This window comes from Brassica napus, chromosome C6, assembly GCF_020379485.1.
Source record: "Brassica napus cultivar Da-Ae chromosome C6, Da-Ae, whole genome shotgun sequence".
NCBI lineage: Eukaryota > Viridiplantae > Streptophyta > Magnoliopsida > Brassicales > Brassicaceae > Brassica > Brassica napus.
The window spans coordinates 39,766,564-39,788,151 of NC_063449.1; the positions used below are offsets into that span (position 1 = coordinate 39,766,564).

General features: G+C 34.0%; 3 protein-coding genes across 3 annotated transcripts; all 3 read left to right on the forward strand.

Moving 5' to 3' along the window:
* The first annotated feature begins 92 nt into the window (after nt 1-92).
* Nucleotides 93-3,131, forward strand: LOC106403578 (MATH domain and coiled-coil domain-containing protein At3g58200-like). The gene is made up of 5 exons (XM_022705257.2): nt 93-168; nt 275-450; nt 521-803; nt 912-1,078; nt 1,167-3,131. Exons 2-5 carry the CDS (start codon nt 333-335, stop codon nt 1,325-1,327), a joined length of 729 nt encoding a protein of 242 aa, XP_022560978.2. The 5' UTR covers nt 93-168; nt 275-332; the 3' UTR covers nt 1,328-3,131.
* Nucleotides 3,132-10,795: 7,664 nt separating this feature from the next.
* LOC106402640 (sphinganine C4-monooxygenase 1) lies at nt 10,796-12,383 on the forward strand. The gene is made up of 2 exons (XM_013843413.3): nt 10,796-11,132; nt 11,627-12,383. Exons 1-2 carry the CDS (start codon nt 10,905-10,907, stop codon nt 12,179-12,181), a joined length of 783 nt encoding a protein of 260 aa, XP_013698867.1. The 5' UTR covers nt 10,796-10,904; the 3' UTR covers nt 12,182-12,383.
* A 6,682-nt stretch (nt 12,384-19,065) lies between these two features.
* Nucleotides 19,066-21,491, forward strand: LOC106403577 (protein FEZ-like). The gene is made up of 3 exons (XM_013844392.3): nt 19,066-19,807; nt 19,990-20,279; nt 20,670-21,491. The coding sequence occupies exons 1-3, from the start codon at nt 19,624-19,626 to the stop codon at nt 21,417-21,419; spliced, it is 1,224 nt and encodes a 407-aa protein (XP_013699846.2). The 5' UTR covers nt 19,066-19,623; the 3' UTR covers nt 21,420-21,491.
* Nucleotides 21,492-21,588: the final 97 nt, after the last annotated feature.

The following is a 21,588-nucleotide window of genomic DNA, read 5'->3' on the forward strand; positions in this document are numbered from 1 at the left end:
GGCCAACGCGAATCGAACCCGGGACCGTATCGGGGCCGAAGCTCCCTCAAGTACCACTAGGCCAACTCGAGTTGGTTAATGGTATTGCTTCTCTCGACTTGAGAACTCGACTGCCTTCTCTGATCATAAATTCCAATCTCGCAAATTCTCATCTGGTGGATATAAATGGTATTGATTGGCTAATCATTTAGCACCAGAGTTATCAATACATCAGTTTCCTTAAAAATTGTCTTATTTTGTAAGTTATAATATTTATTGTTGTTTATAAAAATAGGAGACTGATCGTATACCCAAAAGGGAACCAAAAGGACAATGGGAGTGGATTTATTTCCATGTACGTAGAAATAGACAGCAAAAGCTTGATGGTATTCACACCACCAACAGAGATTTTTGCCGAACTTCGTTTCTTTGTCTACAACAAGAAAGAAAACAAGTACTTTACTATTCAAGGTAACCTACTTATCTCACTCTCCATCTCTCTGTATATGTTTTAATCAGCAATACCTTTTTACATATTCAGATGTAGAAGTAAAGCGGTTCAATGCCCTTAGAACGGTGTGGGGACTGGTGCAAGTTCTTCCATATGATACATTCAATAACCCTGAAAATGGCTACGTTTTCGAGGGAGGTCAATGTGAGTTTGGTGTTGATGTCATTGTTGCTCCATCCCTTACCAATTGGGAAATCCATTCTTTTAATGAGAAATTCTCTGGTCCTAAGTTCTCTTGGGCTCTCAAGAATTTTTCTGAATTGAACGTGAATAATTTGACATCAGATATTTTTTCAATGGGAGGGAGAAAATGGTGAGTATATATATATAATATTGGTCTAAAAGTATGTATTTATACGCACATACATTGTGTCGTGTGCGTATGAATGTTAATATGTTAATAATAATTAATGTAATGTAGGGTTCTAAGGCTGTATCCCAAGGGCGACACTATAGCAGATGGTAAATGGTTATCCATTTATCTGGAAATGGCTGCTAGTGATACACTAAAAGAAGATGAGAAGATTTTTGTGCAAGCAAACTTACGAGTTCTAGACCCACTTGGATCCAATCACATCCAACTCCAGAGTATATCTTCTGAAACATTATTACAATATTTTTGTTCTATTTTCTTGTTACTAGCTAGATATATACTGAGATATTTATGTACTCGCAGTGAACGTCTGGTTCGAAGTACAAAATGCTAGTTGGGGTTGGAATAAGTTTATGTCCTTAGCTGAACTTCGAAAGACTTACTTGGACAACAAGGAACACGCGTTGAACGTTGAGATGGAATTTAAAGTTGTTTCTGCTACCAATTACTCTCCCATTATATAAGCACTACTGTAGGTCTATCAGAAAATGCTACATATGTCTTGCATTTTTTAGTCAACATTCGAATTCTCTACTTTCCATATATGCATTTGGTTTTACAAAGGAAACTTACCTTTGTAGTTTGTGGTACACAGAAACTCCACAAGTATAATATCCCTAACTATATTCCGCAACTCTTTAACTACTTTGAACAACATGTACCGCTTACCATTAACTTGGCATGGAATGGAGTAACGTCGTTAATTGTTTCTCCCACAATGATTGTTGGTTAACAGAAAGAACAGAAATATAGAAGCATAGTGGTAGAAAGAGTATGAGAGACATTAGAGTGTGTCTTATTCCTTTCTTTTTGTATCTCAGTGACAGAAGCTTGTGATCTTGTTGATATATACGATTCCTCTTATCAATGTCGAATTGATTGATATTTAGAATTCTTAAGCCTCCGTGTGTTCTTCTTTGGATCTCTTCCAGTAATTGCACCAATTCTGAAATCAAATCGTGCAGAAGTGTGTTAGTTCTTAGGCAAGGTCAAGCTACTTGGACAAGGAAGACAATTTGAATGTTGAGGTCGAATTCAAAGTTGTTTCTGTTCTCCCAGTATCGAAGCTCTAATTTTACAATAGTAGTACTACTATATGTATATATTGTGACAACACTTATATCGTGAACATTTTTAGAATTTATAACAATTCTATGTCTCAGACCTTTTTTCTTAATAATCATTCGATCGACTTCCAAAATTTCCATAAAATAAAGTTGTTTACTGGTTAAACCATCAATCTGTTACATAATATATATAAGAAAAAAAGAATAAAACAATGTTTGTTAGGCTATGTTTTTTTTTCTATTGGTTCAAAAGAGGTGTGGAGTAATAAAATAATCAGAGGAATGTGATGAAAAAGAGTATGTGGAAGGAGAATTTTTCTTACGTAGAAATTAAAGGAGCAAGTGGTTTTTACGGAGCTTATAGATCATCTTAAGGTTGAAAGATGTGAAACAATGTCATGAGGTAAGTCTCAGAAGAAGATCACGGATGCTAGAGTTTAGTTTGGCATTACGTTGTTTCCAAACTATCACGTATACAAAAATAATTAAACCCACTCAAGTACCAAAATGTTGTGCACACTTGTAACTTAGGTGACATGAAGTAGTTTCGCCCATCTTTCTCAGATTCGTATTCCACTGGGAAGGTCGCGTCCCATGCTTTTTGAAATGGTACCTTTAGATTGTACAGCATGCGGATTATGAGGTTTAAAATTCTGAAATTTTGATTAATTGTGAAGCTTTGAATCTTCAACATTGTTCAAATTTTCAAACCAACTTCGAACTTATAAGGCGCCGTGTTGACATGAAGAATTAAACAAAGGAAAGTAGTGGAGGAAGTAGAAGGAGTGGCCATATCACTTACCAAATGGGGAGGATTGGCTAGTCCACTACTAGTTATTTATTCTTCCACCATTGAGTGATTATTGCTTTTGTTTCCTTTAAATACACCATGTATGTTACACAATTAAACACACAATTCAATACAAACATTTCTTTCATTCTCTCAATCTCACAAATCCTCTCATTCTCTTAAATTCGTAAATTTCTCTTCTCTCTCAAATACTTACGGTTACTTCACTCCTTTTTTACTTTGTTCGTGTGCTTCATCACGGTTAAAACACTTAGAAGCTCTCATAATCCCACAAATTATCATGGTATCAGAGCAGCAACAATCTTTGAAACCTTTCTAAATTCCGCAAAATCAAAACTCTGTTTCTAGTTCTTAAACTTTACCTCTGACCAAGTAAATCCTCAAGATGGAGAACAACAACAATAACAACAACCGCATCAGCATACCTGTGACCCTGAAGGGGATTAACTACCTCTTGTGGGCCAGGATGGTGAAGATTGCCCTTGGAGGAAAGGGTTTGTGGAGTCATGTCTCAGCAGAAGCAGCTCCAAAACAAACCACCCAAGGAGAAGATGGACAGGAGATTGTGGTAGCTACTGATGAAGACAAATGGGCTCAGGAAGATCTCATGGTTCTCACGGTGCTCCTTAGCTCCCTAGAACCCGCCATCATGGAGTCTTACTCCTACTGTGAAACTACCAAGCAGCTGTGGGATACACTCTACAAAGTGTATGGAAATACCTCCAACCTTACAAGGGTCTTTGAAGTAAAAAGAGCTATCAATACCCTCAACCAAGGAGATATGGAGTTCCAGCCTCACTTTGGCAAGTTCCGGTCTCTTTGGGCAGAGATGGAACTACTCAGACCACATACTACCGACCCCGCCACTCTCTTAACCAGGCGTGAAGAGGACAGAGTGTTTGGACTACTGCTCACGCTTAATCCATCTTATGGGAGCTTAATCAAGCACATCCTGAGAGCTGACAAGTTACCTGACCTGGATGAAGTATGCGCTCAAATTCAGAAGGAAGAAGGCTCTGTGGGCTTATTTGGAGGCAAGGGAGACTTAAACATGGCACATCAAGCTGAACGAGCCGTGTCAAACAAGGCAGCTTACAAGCTAGATGAGAAGAAAAACTTGACCTGCGATCACTGCAAGAAGAAGGGCCACATGAAGGACAAATGCTGGATACTACATCCGCACCTCAAGCCCAACAAATTTAGGGACAACCGCCCTCAATACCAAGATGCAAGAGCCAACTTCTCAACTGATGGTGCTGAGCCAACAACACCAATCACCATGGGTATAAGCAACCTAGGTGTGGGAAGAGCTACTGCCTCCACATCAGGCTATGCCACGCCAAGAGCCAATCTAGATGAGACCATCAAGAAGTCTGACTTAACCGCTCTCATCAAGGCTCTCAAGGAATCTGGTATATCTAAAACTCTTGGTATCTCCCTTAATGCTTCTCACAATGCAAATGGTTCTATGAATAATTTTAAATCGGCTAAGCCCTTAGTTATAGACTCTGGTGCTTCTCATCACATGATAAGTGATTTAGAACTGATTAAGAACATAGAACCGGCTTTAGGAAATGTGATGATAGCAAATGGAGATAAAATTCCAATAAAAGGTGTAGGTGAACTTAGATTGTTTGATAAAGAATCTAAAGCTTTCTATATGCCTACATTTGCCTCAAACCTACTGTCTGTTAAAAAAGTAACTAATGATCTCAATTGTCAAGTTTCACGCCTAACAGTGTATACTTTCAGGATATTGATTCTAGTAAGTTGCTTGGGAAAGGTGTTACCAAGGGAGACTTGTACTTACTTGAGGACACAAGACCTGTATCTCAATTATCGTGTGTGTTTCATTCTGTTTCTGAATTCCCTAAAGATGAAATCTGGCATGCTAGACTAGGACATCCTCATTCTCGTGCCTTGAACATCCTGTTGCCTAGTATTTCTTTTAAAAATGAGTGTGAAGCGTGTATATTAGGAAAACATTGCAGAACTGTGTTTCCTAAATCAAAAACCCAATATGAAAACTGTTTTGATTTGATTCACTCTGATGTGTGGACTGCTCCATGTGTATCTAGAGAACAACATAAATATTTTGTGACATTCATTGATGAAAAATCTAAATACACATGGATCACTTTGTTGCAATCTAAGGATAGGGTGCTAGAAGCATTTAAAAATTTTCAGAACTATATTACTAACCATTTCAATGTTAAGATTAAAATTCTTAGATCAGATAATGGTGGTGAATATACTAGCACAACCTTCAAACAACATCTAGCCTCACATGGAATCATTCAACAAACCAGCTGTCCTTACACACCCCAACAAAATGGTGTGGCTGAAAGAAAGAATAGACACTTGATGGAAGTGGCAAGGAGTATGATGTTCCATACAAATGTACCCAAGCGGTTTTGGGGGGATGCAGTAGTCACAGCCACCTACCTAATCAACCGCACACCTACAAGAGTCCTCTTTGATGCCACCCCATATGAGGTACTAAAAAATCTAGACCATCAATTGATCATTTGCGTGTGTTTGGGTGTGTGTGCTTTGTTTTGATTCCAGGAGAACTAAGAAACAAACTGGAGGCAAAGAGCACAAAGGCAATGTTCATTGGATACTCTACGCACCAAAAGGGGTACAAATGCTATGTACCAGAGACAAGGAGAGTCCTAGTATCCAGAGATGTTAAGTTCATGGAATCCAAGGCCTATTATGATGAGAAGAGTTGGGAGGAACTCAAAGATCTATCTCATTCTGCCTCGGACAGAGCTAACAACCTGAAGATTCTTATGGAAAGACTCGGCATTAACCTAGAAAAGGAACCAGAGAAAGGCCGGGACACTACTCCTTATAAAGAGACCATGGTTCATAACACTGAAGACTCTCATCCTGACCATGAAGGGGGGAATGAAGATCAACCGGCGCAAGCTCAACCTGAAGAAAACCCAGTATTATCTCATGATCAAGATGAGATGGGACAACCAGACACTGAAGCTCAAGAAGGAGAACCAAGCAGCAGTAATGAACCTGAGCAGACACAAGTCCTAAGGAGAAGTACAAGGATCAGAAGACCAGCCTCAGATTGGGTTAAAAATGATTTTGTTTACTACAATGCTCAAGCTGTGGCACATCCAGAAAGTGGATTATGCTCCCTAGCTCACTATCCAGAAGAACATCAAGTCTTTATGAGTTCATTGGACCTGGAATGGATACCAAGAACATATGCAGAAGCTATGGAAGATGATGAATGGAGGAAATCGGTGGATGATGAAATGAGGGCCATGGAGAAGAACAACACCTGGTATGAGACAGAACTTCCAAAAGGGAAGAAAGCCGTGACCAGCAGACTCATACATACCATTAAGTATCTTGCAAATGGGAAGCCAGAAAGAAAGAAGACCAGACTGGTGGCAAGAGGATACACACAAGTGTATGGAGAGGACTATCTAGACACCTTTGCACCAGTGGCCAAGCTTCATACAATCCGGATTCTACTCTCATTAGCAGTGAACCTAGAATGGGACCTTTGGCAAATGGATGTGAAGAATGCTTTCCTGCAAGGAGAACTAGAAGATGAAGTGTATATGAAACCACCTCCGGGGATGGAAGAAATGGTGAAACCAGGGAATGTCCTTAGACTCAGAAAGGCAATCTATGGCTTGAAGCAATCACCAAGAGCTTGGTACCACAAGCTAAGCACTACATTGAATGGAAGGGGATTTGTGAAGTCTCAAGCGGATCACACACTCTTCACTCTCACCAGCAAGCAAGGAATTATAGTAATTCTAGTCTATGTGGATGACATCATCATCACGGGTAGTGACAAGGAGGGGATCAGTTTAACCAAGACATTTCTCAAGGCCGCATTTGACATCAAAGACCTGGGAGAACTGAAGTACTTCCTTGGCATTGAGATGTGCAGATCAAAGGAAGGATTATTCATGTCCCAAAGAAAGTATACCCTGGACATATTAAAGGAGGCAGGAGATCTTGGAGGAAGACATGCCAAGACACCACTTGAAGAAGGTTACAAGGTATTGCGAGAGGGGGAGTATGAAGACACTCCATTTGAAGATGTCAAGCAGTATAGACGGATGGTTGGGAAGCTGATCTATCTAACCATCACTCGGCCAGATGTGTGTTTCGCAGTTAATCAAGTGAGCCAGCACATGCAAACTCCCAAGGTTCATCACTGGAACATGGTGGAGAGGATTCTAAGATACTTAAGAGAAGCGCCAGGACAAGGTGTATGGATGGCTTGCAACAAGAACACTGAGGTGATAGGATACTGTGATGCAGATTGGGCTGGAGATAGAGTAGACAGAAGGTCAACCACCGGTTATTGTACATTCATTGGAGGGAATCTTGTCACTTGGAAGAGCAAGAAACAGAAAGTAGTATCTTGTTCAAGCGCAGAAGCAGAGTACAGATCAATGAGGAAGCTAACCAATGAGCTTATCTGGATAAAGGGGCTTTTAGGCGACTTGGGAATTGAGATCACCTCTCCCATGACCATGCACTGTGACAACCAAGCCGCAATACACATTGCATCCAACTCAGTCTTTCATGAAAGGACAAAGCACATAGAAGTAGACTGCCACAAGGTCAGACAAGCAGTGGAGCAGCAAGTGATTCTCCCATGTTATACAAGAAGTGCGGATCAGCTGGCTGACATCTTCACCAAGGCAGCCAGTAGCAAAGTTTGTGAGTCCATTCTTCCAAGACTTGGACTCATAAACCTTCCATGTCAATGATCTCCTCACTGTGGAGTATTCTACTCTTTTTCCTTTGCTTGGTTTTTATCCCAAGTGGTTTTTCCAAGAAAAGGTTTTAATGAGGGAATACTTCATGGCTTTCCAAGCTTGACACTCACTACTGTCAAGCTTGAGGGGGAGTGTTGACATGAAGAATTAAACAAAGGGAAGTAGTGGAGGAAGTAGGAGAAGTGGCCATATCACTTACCAAATGGGGAGGAGTGGCTAGTCCACTACTAGTTAGTGGAGGAAGTGGGAGGAGTGGCCATATCACTTACCAAATGGGGAGGAGTGGCTAGTCCACTACTAGTTATTTATTCTTCCACCATTGAGTTCTTATTGCTTTTGTTTCCTTTAAATACACCATGTATGTTACACAATTAAACACACAATTCAATACAAACATTTCTTTCATTCTCTCAATCTCACAAATCCTCTCATTCTCTTAAATTCGCAAATTTCTCTTTTCTCTCAAATACTTACGGTTACTTCACTCCTTTTTTACTTTGTTCGTGTGCTTCATCACGGTTAAAACACTTAGAAGCTCTCATAATCCCACAAATTATCACGCCGTTGGGCGGACGACAGCGTAGACATTAATAAGAATCTCATACGGTAGCGAACATGCCAACGAGATATTTGTTACAGAATCTAACGTCAGAGGAGCCCCCAAAATAGTTTTTAATCGGTTGGCATTTCACCCATCGCACTAAGAGCAGTTCCATCGGCAAACTCTTCGATGGGTTCTTAGCATTTAAGAAAAAGGAAAAAAAATAATTATGTTGAGAGAACGTCGAAAGGTTTTTACTGCAAAGTTTTAAGAATTGGTTGCAAGCTTAAAATGACAGATGTCATTGTAGTAGTGTTTCAATTAGTTTTGGGAAATTAATACATAATTAAATTATTAGTTTTGAGAAATTAATACATAATTAAATTACTTAAATTACTGTAATAACATTATTTTTTTTGTTTTAGAACCTTTCACAGGTTGTTTTTTTGTTTTAATACATAATTAAATTACTTAAATTACTGTAATAACATCTCCAATGTATTTTACTATTTTCACCTATAAAATAGATGAATTTTATAATAGATGTGAGATATGCTCTAATGTATTTCTCTAAAATAGTAATCTTTAAATGTAGAGTAAAAATAGATGAATGATATTTCTTCTTCTATAAATAGAGGAAAAAATAGAGATCTCTAAAGTAGAAGAAAAAATAGAGATGAATAGCAATTAGACTATTATAGAAACTAGAGCCGGTGTCCGCGTTCCGCGCGGATTACATATTTAATTAAAGTATGTTAATATTTGTATTAATAGATTCCTACATGTTTTGGGATTAAAACAACGGTGAAGAGGTGCCACATGTTTGTATAGAAAACAATCATCATCTAAAAATTTTCATCACAAAAATGTTTTTTTTTTTGCAAAAAAATTTAATTATTCCTATATGTTGATACAGTTGGGAGCATGTTTTTTTTATTAAGAATTAATTGTGGTTTATTTCATAATTTGTATTTTTAAGTAAAAACATATTTTACTAATAATGTTTATATTTGTTTCATTAGAGTTTTGTAACTATAAAATGAATAATAATATCTTTATTTAGTACTTATATAAAATTATATAGAGATAGATTATTAATTTATGATTATGATGAGACTATATATTAATTTGGAAAAAATATTAAGCAACTCAATTAGATTCTTGCAAACCGGGGGAAAAGGAGTGGCCAGTCATGTCGTCTGTATTTTTACCTTTTCCCAAGTTTTTAAAACGTTTCGTAGCAATAAACAAAAATCAAAACGTAGCATTTCATTTACATATTTGGAATCTTATCAAATAAGATGTAACTTTTCTTTTTTTTTGTGCGCTTCAAATTTAATAAGATGTAAATAGTCAAAAATATATAAAAAAATAAATATATATAAAACATAATTTGTATTTTATATTTGTTTTATTAGAGTTTTGGATTAAAGTATTAAATTAATATATCAATACTAATAAAGTTTTTGATTCAAAAATGTACTTGTAAATTCAAAATACCTCCCATTAGCGGAGGATCTTTGGCTGTTGGTTTGACCATGGTATTGAGGAACAATCGATCCTTAAACAAAGGAAAGAATATTTAAATGTTAGGCAAAGTGAAATGGTTTGATAATAAAACATAGTGAAAATGGTCCCAATGGATAAAATCGAACCATGAGATTAATTACAAACTAAAATCTTATAAAGCCAAAAAAAAACTAAATATTTTATATGACCGATAGATGTGAACTACAATTGTAGTAGCTTAGCAGGCAGGAACTATTATATTATTAAATCAATTTTTTTTGGCGGAGACCAATAGCTAAAGACGGAAGATTGTCGGTCTATGTTTAATCTTAACCAACTAAAATCTTATACGTTTGATCGCACAGATTATCAATATGAATCTATTATTAAAATAATTGAAAATAAACAGTGGAAGGTGAGCCAAACCTCACGTCCCCAACCGCATACGGACTTAACTATCCAACTCTTAAACATATCACTTACGCCAAGAAATTGACAAAATTGTGACTTTCAAATATTGACTTACACAAAATCTTGAACGGTTGGCGGTGGTGGTTTTTTCAGAGTGAGAGGGGATGAATATATGGTCTTCAGATTAGAGTTCTTGATCCTAATGGTAGAATATATGTTATTTAATTTTCAATGAATGCAGTAGGCATTTTTGGCATGAAATATAACGATTTCCTAAATTAAAATGTTCACCAGCTATAAGAATATTAAGTATGAGGCAAGTTAAAATTGTAGAAATCGATTTTGATTTAGGATGGCAAAGATGTGGTAGCTAGAAGCCTAATAATCAACAATCAATGCATGCATTGTTTTATTATGATGTAATTGGAGTTGAACTGGGTTAAACGTGACTCTTCACACATTTTAATGATTAGTTTTTTTTTTTTAAAGCCCAGTCTAGAATGACATGGCATAATGATTGGTTCTGATTATTTTACCTATGTGGCACGGTTTAGGAAGCTAGGATTTAGCTCCTTTTATATAGTAGGATGAAAAAATCAATGAGTTAAAAATGTTTCTAGATGAACCTGGTCTAAGATATTTACTTTTATTTTAATTGAGTACAATTCAGCCGCATCTCTCGTCAACAAAACGCGTGTTTTTTTTTCCCTATCTATCCATTTGTTTCCTCCGCTGATTTTTCGAACCAAACGCAAACGCAGACGCAAATCGCAGACGTTTTTTCTTCTTAAATTAAAAAACAAACCCTTTTTGGGAAGGTTTCTCGGTTTGATTCCTACGAATCTTTCCTTTTGTGCTATATATACTCTCCTCAATCATTTCCCATGGAAATCTCTTTTGGGTGGATAAAGCTGAGATAAAACGCGATAAGGGATGATGATGGGTTTCTCTGTTTCCGACGAGTTGCTCGGCACCGTGGCTCCGATTGTTGTATACTGGCTCTACTCTGGGATCTACGTGGCGCTATCCTCTCTGGAGAGCTACAGATTGCACTCTAAGGCGGAGGAAGAAGAGAAGAATCTCGTCTCCAAATCATCCGTCGTGAAAGGCGTTCTTCTTCAGCAGCTCGTCCAAGCTGTCGTCGCTATCATCCTCTTCACGGTAAAGTTTCGAACTTTCGACTTTTTTTTTTGCTTTGTGAATCCAAAGTTTAGTGTAAAATTGGTAACGGAATGGGATTAGGATTCAAATTAAGACGCAAAAGTTTGAATCTTTTGTAAGTTTTGTAGCGTTAATGATCTTTTGTTGGCTGCAAAGTTTGCATTTTTTTTGTCTCTATATGAATGAATCTAAAGCTAGAAGAAATGGCCTTTTCATCTGAAAGCTAGTTTGTAGCATCCTTTTTGTTTTCCTAGTAGTTGATTAGCTCTCTAGCTTAGCTTTCATGACCAGTGAATCAGATTGGTCATTTTAGTGTTATAAAGATAGTTAAAGCTTTAGAGGAGAAGCCTGATTCTTAGTTTGTCTTTGGTAAATATATATTTATTTAATTTGGATGCCTCTGATAGATTGATTCATCAATCCCATGGAGTTTTTTTTTTATATGTTTGTTATGGTTTTTGGCTATAAATATGCTTTTTCCATTGTCTACACAGGTCACTGGAAGTGATGCAGAAGCGGACAAAGCACAAGAGTTTTCTCTTCTGGTCTTAATCAGACAGTTTGTGGTAGCCATGATAGTCCTCGACACATGGCAATACTTCATGCATCGTTACATGCATCACAACAAGTTCTTATACAAACACATCCACTCTCAGCACCACCGCCTCATCGTCCCTTACGCATATGGAGCTTTATACAACCATCCAGCGGAAGGCCTTATCTTGGACACAGTTGGTGGCGCCTTGTCTTTCCTGATCTCTGGTATGTCGCCAAGAACTTCCATCTTCTTCTTCTCTTTCGCCACGATCAAGACCGTGGACGACCATTGTGGTCTCTGCCTTCCTGGGAACTTGTTTCACATGGTGTTCAAGAACAACTCGGCTTACCACGATGTGCATCATCAGCTCTATGGAAGCAAGTACAATTTCTCTCAGCCTTTCTTTTCCATGTGGGATCGGATTCTTGGGACTTACATGCCTTACTCTCTTGAGAAAAGAGAAGATGGAGGATTTGAAGCACGTCCTACTAAAGAGTTTAAAGATGATTGAGTTTCTTGGGTCTGGGGTTTTTGAGTAATGTTCTGTATCTGTTTTGACGTTGGATAATGGATGGATGCTTTGGTAGTTCTTAAACCAGAAACAGAACCGGTTTGCATTTTGCCCTTTTCTTTTTAATCTCACGATGGGATTAGATAGACTTATAGATTTGTATATAATTATTGAGTTGTTTTACTCTGTTTTTTTTTTCCAATGTGTTATGAGTTTTGTACAACAAACTTTATTTTATTTATTTATCTACAAGGTAACTACTGAAAGAATCATAAATTTTCTTAATATTTTTAGTATTGATTCTCTGAACTACAAGCCCAACTTGATTAAATTGACTATAATCTTGTCTATAGAGAAATGTTTGAAGAGGTCCGTCTATTGTGTGCAGGTCTCCTACGTAATGATGTTTTGCAAGTAATGCTAATCCTTGTGTGCTTTTAAAACGTAACTAGATACTAAACGCGGATATGAATTTTCAGTTTTTAATTATTTATTTTATTAAATGATGTATTTGTAAAATTCATTCATATTATATTCTTTAAATAAATTTTTTTTTTGCATCTTAAACTATCTATTTTTTTACGAATGTGTGATATCATATAAAAATATAAAAAATGAGTATACATAGTTAATTAGATAATTGTAAAAACATAAATTTTTTTTTTTCGTTTGCGATTTCATATAAATAATGATCTGCCCAGTTAACAAAAATCATGATTTTTTTAATGTGTAATTTTTTTGACCATTTCCTTAAAACTATATTAAATTTTACATATTTTAATTATAATATTTTTAATATCTTTACCTTTTTATTTGAAATGCAACTCAATATTTTTTAAAAAACTATAACAAAATATTTAAAAAATATTTTTAGAATTTGTTTGAAAAATATGAAAATTACATTTTAAATTAAAATTATCCTAAAATATGATAAGTTTGGATGTAAACGAAAACTCAAATTATGTCAAAAATAATTATATTCAATGATAATAACAATTTAAATTGATTATTTTTTAAAAAAATACATTTACAAAAATATTGTTTGAAAGAAAATTCATTTGTCTTTCAAATATAAAATGAATATATTATAATTAAATAATAAAAAATATAAATAAAAACCATAAATTTAGCAAATGACAACTGAGTTATATTATGCTAAAATTTTATTTTTAACAATTTAGCAAATGACAAATGAGTTATGAGCAAATAATATCATATAATTTTTAAAAACATAGTCATTCTTAAATATGTTTTGAATAAATAAATATTTTTTAATTTAATCAACTGAAAATAATATCCGTACAATTGTGTGAGCCAAATTCTAGTTTTATTGATGCATGTTATATATTAGTGCTGTATTTTTTAGGCAACATTTTAATGATGCACATTTTTTAAAATCTTCATTATTAAAATTATGCACGTAAGGATAACTCATGAGTTTTTTTTGTTGATTAAATGACATTATGTCCAAATTTATTTAAGTATATTTCATTAAGGTAACTGAAAAAAGACATACAATAAAATATGAAGTTTAAATTCGTTTAAGCTTATTTCATTAATGTAACTGAAAAGACAAGTAATAAATTAGACAGTTTTATTCGTTTTAGGATATTTCATAAATGCAACTGAAAAAGACAAGTAAAAAAATAGGGAGTTTAATTAATGAAATAAGAACATTTTCAAATGGGTACTTCTCTTTTAATAATATAGATACAGTTTAAAAACCAAGCTTACGAAAACAATGTTTTTTTTTCGGATTTTAAAGATTTTAAATTTTTTTTTTACATAATTTAAACGGTATCAAAACCTGAACCGAACCATCACTAACCCCAACTAAGCCGAACCGAAATTTACAAATATCCAAATAAGGCTTAAATTCTTAACTCCGAAACTTTGGAATTTGAATAGAGTCGAATGTCCACTCCTGCTATAAATATTGAACTAGATTTTGACTCGCGCCTGCGTGAGTATATTTTTCAAAATAGATTGCTATTTATTTTTCATTTTACAATTTAGGATTGAAAAAACCCAAATCTGAAGAACCTAATCGATTCCGATCCCAAAAAATAGTACCAAATCCAAATCGAAATTGATCAAATATCTGAATTATTCAAAATTTTGCTATTTAGAGAACTGAAACCTAATCTGATCCAAACCAAAATATTTCGGGTATCCAAATGTATATGAAATAGATTTATATACTTATATCTATTAATTTTTTTAGATTTAATGTATATAAAAAACATCCAGAATATATATGATACTTTTAAATTGGTTTAAATATTTGAAAATATATACAAATAGTCAAAAGTAAATATCTAAAATAGTTAAAGTATATTCAAAACACCAAAAATATTTAAAAGAATTATTGATTCTCTATCCAAATATTTAAACCAACCCAATTTATATGTTAATTTTAGGTATTGTGACATATGTTATTCAAATTTATATGAAATATATTATTTTGTTTATAGATTTTGAGAAATTTAAACTATAAAGTGAATTTTAAAAATAATTTAAATAGGTTATTTCAATCCAAAATGAACCCGCAAAGATCCGAACCACGAACCAAAATTTAGAAATATCCGAATGTTGAAATCTTTGATCCCAAAAACAAAAAACCCAAAACCCAAAGAGACCCGAACTGAACCTGAATGGGTATCCGAACACCCATCTCTATTCACTATTATATATCATATATGTGTCATCATATAATTAGTCTTATTTTATACGTATCATCGTATAAATAATAATATAATTAATATTATTTTATATGTACCATCATATAAATAATTATATTATATTTTAAAATTTTAATGTGAAATATAAAACCAATAATTTAAGTTGATGTTTAAAATTGAGTTTTGTATTGTATTTTTCTTATATGTATTGAAAACATTTTTTTATAATTTTTCTTGGAAAATATTTTAGTAAAATTTAATTTTGAATATATGTATATTTTTGAATGAAATTTTGATATAAATCAATTTTAAATTATTATTTTGATTTGAAATATGTATATCAATTAACATAAATTCATTACTTTGTAATATAATGTAATGGACTTTCAATTTTTTTTAATAACATAAGTTCATTACATTTTTTTTCTTAATATACTGTTATAAATGTTTTCAAACAACATTATATTCTTTTTTTTTTCAAACAATTCCTAAAAGTACTTATGCTTTAATAAGATAGATTTAGAAATATGAAAGGTTTAATTAGTGAGGATTAGACGGATTAAACCAGAACCAGACGCGTTAAATCTACTGACTTTTTAAACATTCAAATATTTAGGATGTAGCAGCATTTTAACACGTGAAACTCTAATGATATGTTATTAAAAATGGACTCGACTCATGTGAAATATAAATGTGTTTTTGGAAAGACAAAAGCCAAGGGTGCTTAAGAGACATTATTAATACTCGTACATTATGTTCGCGAAGACAGAGGTATGGGTGCTTGGGCTTCCATACTTTCAAGTTTGACTCATAAGATTTTCAGATTATCTTATTATATAACTGATTAAAAAATAATTAAAAATGGAACATAGAGCTCTAAAATCAAGTACACACGTTTGGGAAGTAAAAACAATTTGAGTCAACATCAAAACTGGAAGAGACAAAATGGGTATTAACCGAGAAAACAAAACTTGGCTTTTTACGATCTCATTGAATTTGATGCTTTCCTAGATAATGGCCTATAGTTCGATCTAGTTTAGAGTCGGTAGCAAAAGAAAGTATTAGCTACAAGGGACCAGAACCAATTAAATGTTGTGTGTGTGTGTGTGAATATGATGAAAATGATACTTATATTATGTCAAAATGTTAGTTTTAGTACTATTTGTTGGACGTCATCATTTGGTAACGACATATAAAAGGATATACCAGTTTACTGGCAAAGGTAATTAACATCATTTTCATATGATTCTATTTGTCTAGCCACTTGTTTGTTTTCACTTAATTTTCCAGCTAGTACGTAGTATTAATTACTATTTGACGGTGTAGTAACTAATTGATAAATTTGATGGTACTTGTAACGAAAAACTATTAAAGAAAGCAGTGGTTTTTGCAAAATTTTAAACCTCAACCAGATTTTACTAAAAGCAAGATACAATTGATAAATTCTATATTTTGGTATTCGATATTTTGCCAAAACCCACACAAATGAGGGGAAAAAATGAAACTAGAGCAGATTTGACTTTCGCCTTGTAAATGTTTCACGCGCCCTTTTGTTAATTTGTTATTTTATAGTCTGTCCGTCCTCCAAAACAAGATTTTCTAGAGTTTATATTTGTTATAATAGATTTTCTATATTTTAAAGGTATTTTGTATATTTTTGAGGAATATTAATTGTGAATATTTGAATTGATTAAATTTTATTGGTAGATAGTTATTGAAAAGTGTATTGAAAAATAAATTATAAATTAAATTGTAAACATTTATTATATTCTTAATAAACGTGAAAACTCTAGAAAATCTTAGTTTCGGGAACGGATGGAGTATCGTATTATAACTATAAGTAATCATCCCGTAAGAAATTGATATATATATATATATATATTGTCATCAACTTATACAGATTCATACTGATTATGTGAACCAAACCAAGAGATCTTGATCCGTGTGAAAGAACAAAGACGATTGTTTCCTGAAACTGCGTGCTACACTCATACTGAAATTGATATTTTTGTTTGTCATAAGTAAATAATTGCATTGCCGGTTCGTATTAAGTAACTGAACGTATGCAACGTAATAAAGGCACATCTAAGCATACATAGTAAATGTTATTTTTAGGATCTCATACATATAGTGTATGTTCGGATTGGATTTTTGGGATTCTATAGATAGGTCAATTTGTTCATCATGGATAACGTTCGTTTTCTTTAAGGTAGTTGATGTATCAAAAGTACAAGAAAATTTATGGTTCTCTTTCTAGTAGATAAATGAACTACCTTCCTTTTACTAAGCATATTTCATTTTCGTAAATTAAATTCTTAGCAAAAGGAAAAGTTGATTTCTTAAATGAACCATAATCTTGTACTTTTGACTATATTCTGAATATATATCATCTCCGGACACCAAAGCCTAACCCTGGATAGAAGTAATATAAGCGCATGCTTCCGTCCTCCTAAATATTAGTTCATTTTTGGCTAGTTTTTGGGTAAAATATTCATTGGATTAGTTGGTTATCTATCATACTAATGAGGTGTATGGTTTAAGAAAAACTCTTTTTTGTTATTCAAATTACTAATAGGTTCATTAGTTGTCTTTTGCTTCCAACTAAGATTTTCAGAGCTAGACATGCTTCTCATAACAATTTTTACAGGGCGACCTACTTGTCACAATAATACAGTCAAATGGTCTTCCGAATATCAAAAATAGGTTTGTACTCCTGGAAATTCTCCAACACCCAAGTCCAAATCAACTATGATGTAATGTGAAATTTTTTTTAGCATGACAACCGTAATTCGTAAACCTTAACAGCGAGATCTTGTTCAAACTGGTACAACATAGAACCTAAAAAAAATTCGTTTTTCTCCTCCACGTAAGTTTTCATATGAGATTTCAAAAATAAATTTATGAAAATGACCAAACCAGGAAGGATACAATTGTAAACATGCCATAGTAATCACACGTTGGTTTTGTCTCTAAAATCAAAATTTTACTTCTGTCAATTCCTGACAGAAACCAGTGGGATTAGAAGATGTTAGATGGAATAGAATAGAAACGTTCAGAGATTTTCAGATTTTGAACTATTAACCATCCTATTATCAATATATTTTAAATTTTGATCATAACATTAGAAACTTAATTTATTGGATTAATGATCTTATTCCAGAGGAGAATCTATTGGTTGGCCTCGATCCTTGCTAGTTGCTACTTCAAACAAAAGGGGCATTGACGTCGTATTTCTTAATTTGAGTTCTAGTTGACTCTCTGGTTCCGTGTCTTTGATATATCTAAACGATACACAACAAGCTACATACAAAATATAGAAAATGCATTGATTTATAAACGGACACAAAGTCTTGGGTAGCTTGAGACGACCCGGGTAACAAAAATATACGTACACAACGCATGTCACGTAGACGCTGTGTACCAAAGTTAGATACGCATTTATATAAAATCAAGACACTCATATACTTACAATAAAAGTAGAAGATACAAATTTGATACAAATTACAATTACGTCAATGCAAAACGTATAATTGCGTAAAACCATAATAGACTAGACGACAGTCTAGCTAGTTATAATTAGGGCTGGGCAAAAAACCCGGATCCGAAGAACCGAACCGAACCCGATAAAAAAAAATAGTACCGAATCCGAACCGAAATTGATTAAATATCCGAACGGGTTCAAAATTTTGGTACCTAAAGTACGGAAACCGAACCCGACCCGAACCGAAATATTTCGGGTACCCGAATGTAACCGAAATAGATTTATATACCTACATATATTACTTATTTTTAGATTTAATATATATTAAAAACATACAAAATATATAAGATACTTTTAAGTTGTCTAAAATACTTGAAAATATACATAAATAATCAAAAGTAAATGTCTAAAATAGCTAAAATATATTCAAAACACCAAAATACTTGAAATATCTATTGATTTTCTATCCAAATATTCAAATCAAACCAATTTATATGTTAATTTTAGGTATTTTGACATATATTATACAAATATATATATGTAATATATTATTTTGTTTTATAGATTTTGAGAAATTTTAAGCATATAATGAATATTAAAATTTTAAAAATAATTTAAATGGGTTATCCGAACCCGAACCGAACCCGCAAAGATCCGAACCGAACCCGAACCGAAATTTAAAAATATTCGAATGGGACTGAAATCTTTAAACCCGAAAACCCGAAACCCGAATAGATCCAAACCGAACCCGAATGGGTATCCGAACGCCCACCCCTAGTTATAATTAACTTATGGAAACAAAAATGTATTTTTATGTAATCAGGTCTATATACTTATATGCAAAACTTTTTCTGGGTTAGAATAAATGCAACTTATACAAGTACCAGATAATATTGATACACAAAGACTTAAATCAGTCAAAAAAATATGACGAATATCCCAAGACACTCCCATACAATTTTGTCTAGAGATGCTTCTAAATGCATGGACTTACACTTTTTCTTCCAACCAAACTCTCACCATATAATTTTTTTAATGGAAATCAGCAGAAAAGGCGGCTGATCCTTCGGGGTCAGACCCCTCGCAAGATAGCATATATTGTGTTCAAATTAAGCAAATAAACTTCACTCTTACCAACTCGCTCTCTCTCTCTTTTCCATTTAGGGTTTAAAACTCTCAATACTCTTGTAACATAGTATCTCTCATCAAGTTGGTTTTAATACGTTGTTAAGTTATACAAGAGACTTTAAACACCCTTTCTGAACTTTCATTAATACTATATGGGAGAGAATAACGGAGAAGCTAAGAAAATGGAAGATGTGTTATTGCCTGGATTTAGGTTTCATCCAACAGACGAAGAGCTCGTGAGTTTCTATCTAAGACGGAAGGTTGAGCATCGCCCACTCTCCATTAAGCTCATTACACAGCTCGACATCTACAAATATGACCCATGGGATCTTCCAAGTACAATCTCTTTTACTTCTCTTTTTTTTTATAACTAGAAATCTTAATCTCCGAATATGTGAAAAATCAAATATTTTTGTCATTTAAAGCATCCACCATGGCCAACGACGATTAAAATATACTCTCCATATTGTTACTTCAAAGCCCTAATTATAGTAAATATGTGTGTTTGTTGAACGTAGAGTTTGCGATGACGGGTGAGAAAGAATGGTACTTCTACTGTCCAAGAGATAGAAAGTATAGGAACAGTACGAGGCCAAACCGAGTGACCAGTGTTGGATTCTGGAAAGCCACGGGAACGGACAGGCCGATATATTCATCGGACGGAAGCAAATGCATTGGTCTGAGGAAGTCACTTGTGTTTTACAAAGGAAGAGCTGCTAAAGGGGTTAAGACAGATTGGATGATGCATGAGTTTCGCTTGCCTTCTGCATCAACACATAACCTTTCGGATACTCATCTATCTCCCAACGTAAGCAATATTCTTATGAATGTTGTTCACGTTATTATAGATTAATATTTATGACATAGCTTAACTAAGTCCATATAGATAGACGTTTAAATGCAAAAGTACTACTGTCCATGTATAATGTGATTGGAAAATGAGACTAAAGATATGGTGGCGTATGTGCTTTTATTGGTTAAGAAATTAAGCCCTTAGGTAGTTATTCAGCAAAATATTTTCCACTTACAAATCTTTTTTTTTACTTACAAGGTATTTGATAAAATCTAAGTCTTGTTTTGATCACACAAAAAGTCTTATTTAAACAGATATATTAATTTATTATCTTGTTAACTGATTATTTGGTTAATTACTGATTAGTCTGATGTTATGATTATTTAAATGTATGTGGAATTGCAGGATTCATGGGCTATATGCAGAATATTTAGGAAAACAAACACAACGGTTCTTAGAGCTATCTCTCAATCTGTTTCATCTTTACCAACAGAGGCAAGCACCGATACAGAAACCTACCCAAAACCATCAAACATAGCCCAAATGTTTCCAGAAATTATCCCCCAAAATAGTGCTCCCTTCACCTTTTACAAGAAAAATATGAATGGGACCAAACCATGTTCATATTATGAAGAGAAAGAAGCTACCAATAAGACTAGTACTTCTACAACAACTAGTTCCTTCTCTTGCATGGATTTCACTTCCCCAGCTAGTCCTGGTCCTTATCTAGACCAACAGTACCTAAGAAGCCTATTGCTTGCCTCACAAGAAACACAGCCATCTCAGCTTCCAAAGTTCATCAACAACAACGATATCTCGTCATTTTTGCTAAGCACGCCATCATCAAATTCCTCATTTCTTGGAGGATACACAAACCAGATAGGCTCTAATATTGATCTCACCACTGCAATATTGGCCCAGGAGCAGTGTCCTGCTCTTGTTAATCTGTCGCAAGAGTACCAAGATATTGGTTTTGAAGAAAACAATGGTGGTGCAAATCAAGATCATCATCACAAATTAAAGTTTGGTGATGTATCTTCAACTATGGTTGGAGATCAACATCAAAATCAGAGGCATCACATGTTGATGGAGAGTTACTATTCCTCATTTTCAACAACTAATGACGATTTGCCTACTTGTTTTTCCATTACTTGATGTTTTTTCAATAAGTTAGTTGTATCAGGGCTTCTTGCTTTTCTTGGATTGTTCTTTCAAGTTAGTGTGTTTACTTTTGTTTTCTCCTTCACAAAGTTGAGGTTCACTCCATTACGCTCACAGCGCAAAGGACTAGAAACTGGCTAAAGACCGTGAAGCAAATATTTGG

Bases quoted from the DNA above. Each gene is read 5' to 3' on its own strand.
- LOC106403577 (XM_013844392.3), top strand. From the start codon at position 19,624: ATGGGAGAGAATAACGGAGAAGCTAAGAAAATGGAAGATGTGTTATTG. The intron at 19,808-19,989 runs GTACAATCTCTT...TGTTGAACGTAG, and splicing joins TGACCCATGGGATCTTCCAA to AGTTTGCGATGACGGGTGAG. The intron at 20,280-20,669 runs GTAAGCAATATT...GTGGAATTGCAG, and splicing joins ATACTCATCTATCTCCCAAC to GATTCATGGGCTATATGCAG.
- LOC106403578 (XM_022705257.2), top strand. From the start codon at position 333: ATGTACGTAGAAATAGACAGCAAAAGCTTGATGGTATTCACACCACCA. The intron at 804-911 runs GTGAGTATATAT...AATGTAATGTAG, and splicing joins TCAATGGGAGGGAGAAAATG to GGTTCTAAGGCTGTATCCCA. The intron at 1,079-1,166 runs GTATATCTTCTG...ATGTACTCGCAG, and splicing joins CAATCACATCCAACTCCAGA to TGAACGTCTGGTTCGAAGTA.
- LOC106402640 (XM_013843413.3), top strand. From the start codon at position 10,905: ATGATGATGGGTTTCTCTGTTTCCGACGAGTTGCTCGGCACCGTGGCT. The intron at 11,133-11,626 runs GTAAAGTTTCGA...TTGTCTACACAG, and splicing joins TCGCTATCATCCTCTTCACG to GTCACTGGAAGTGATGCAGA.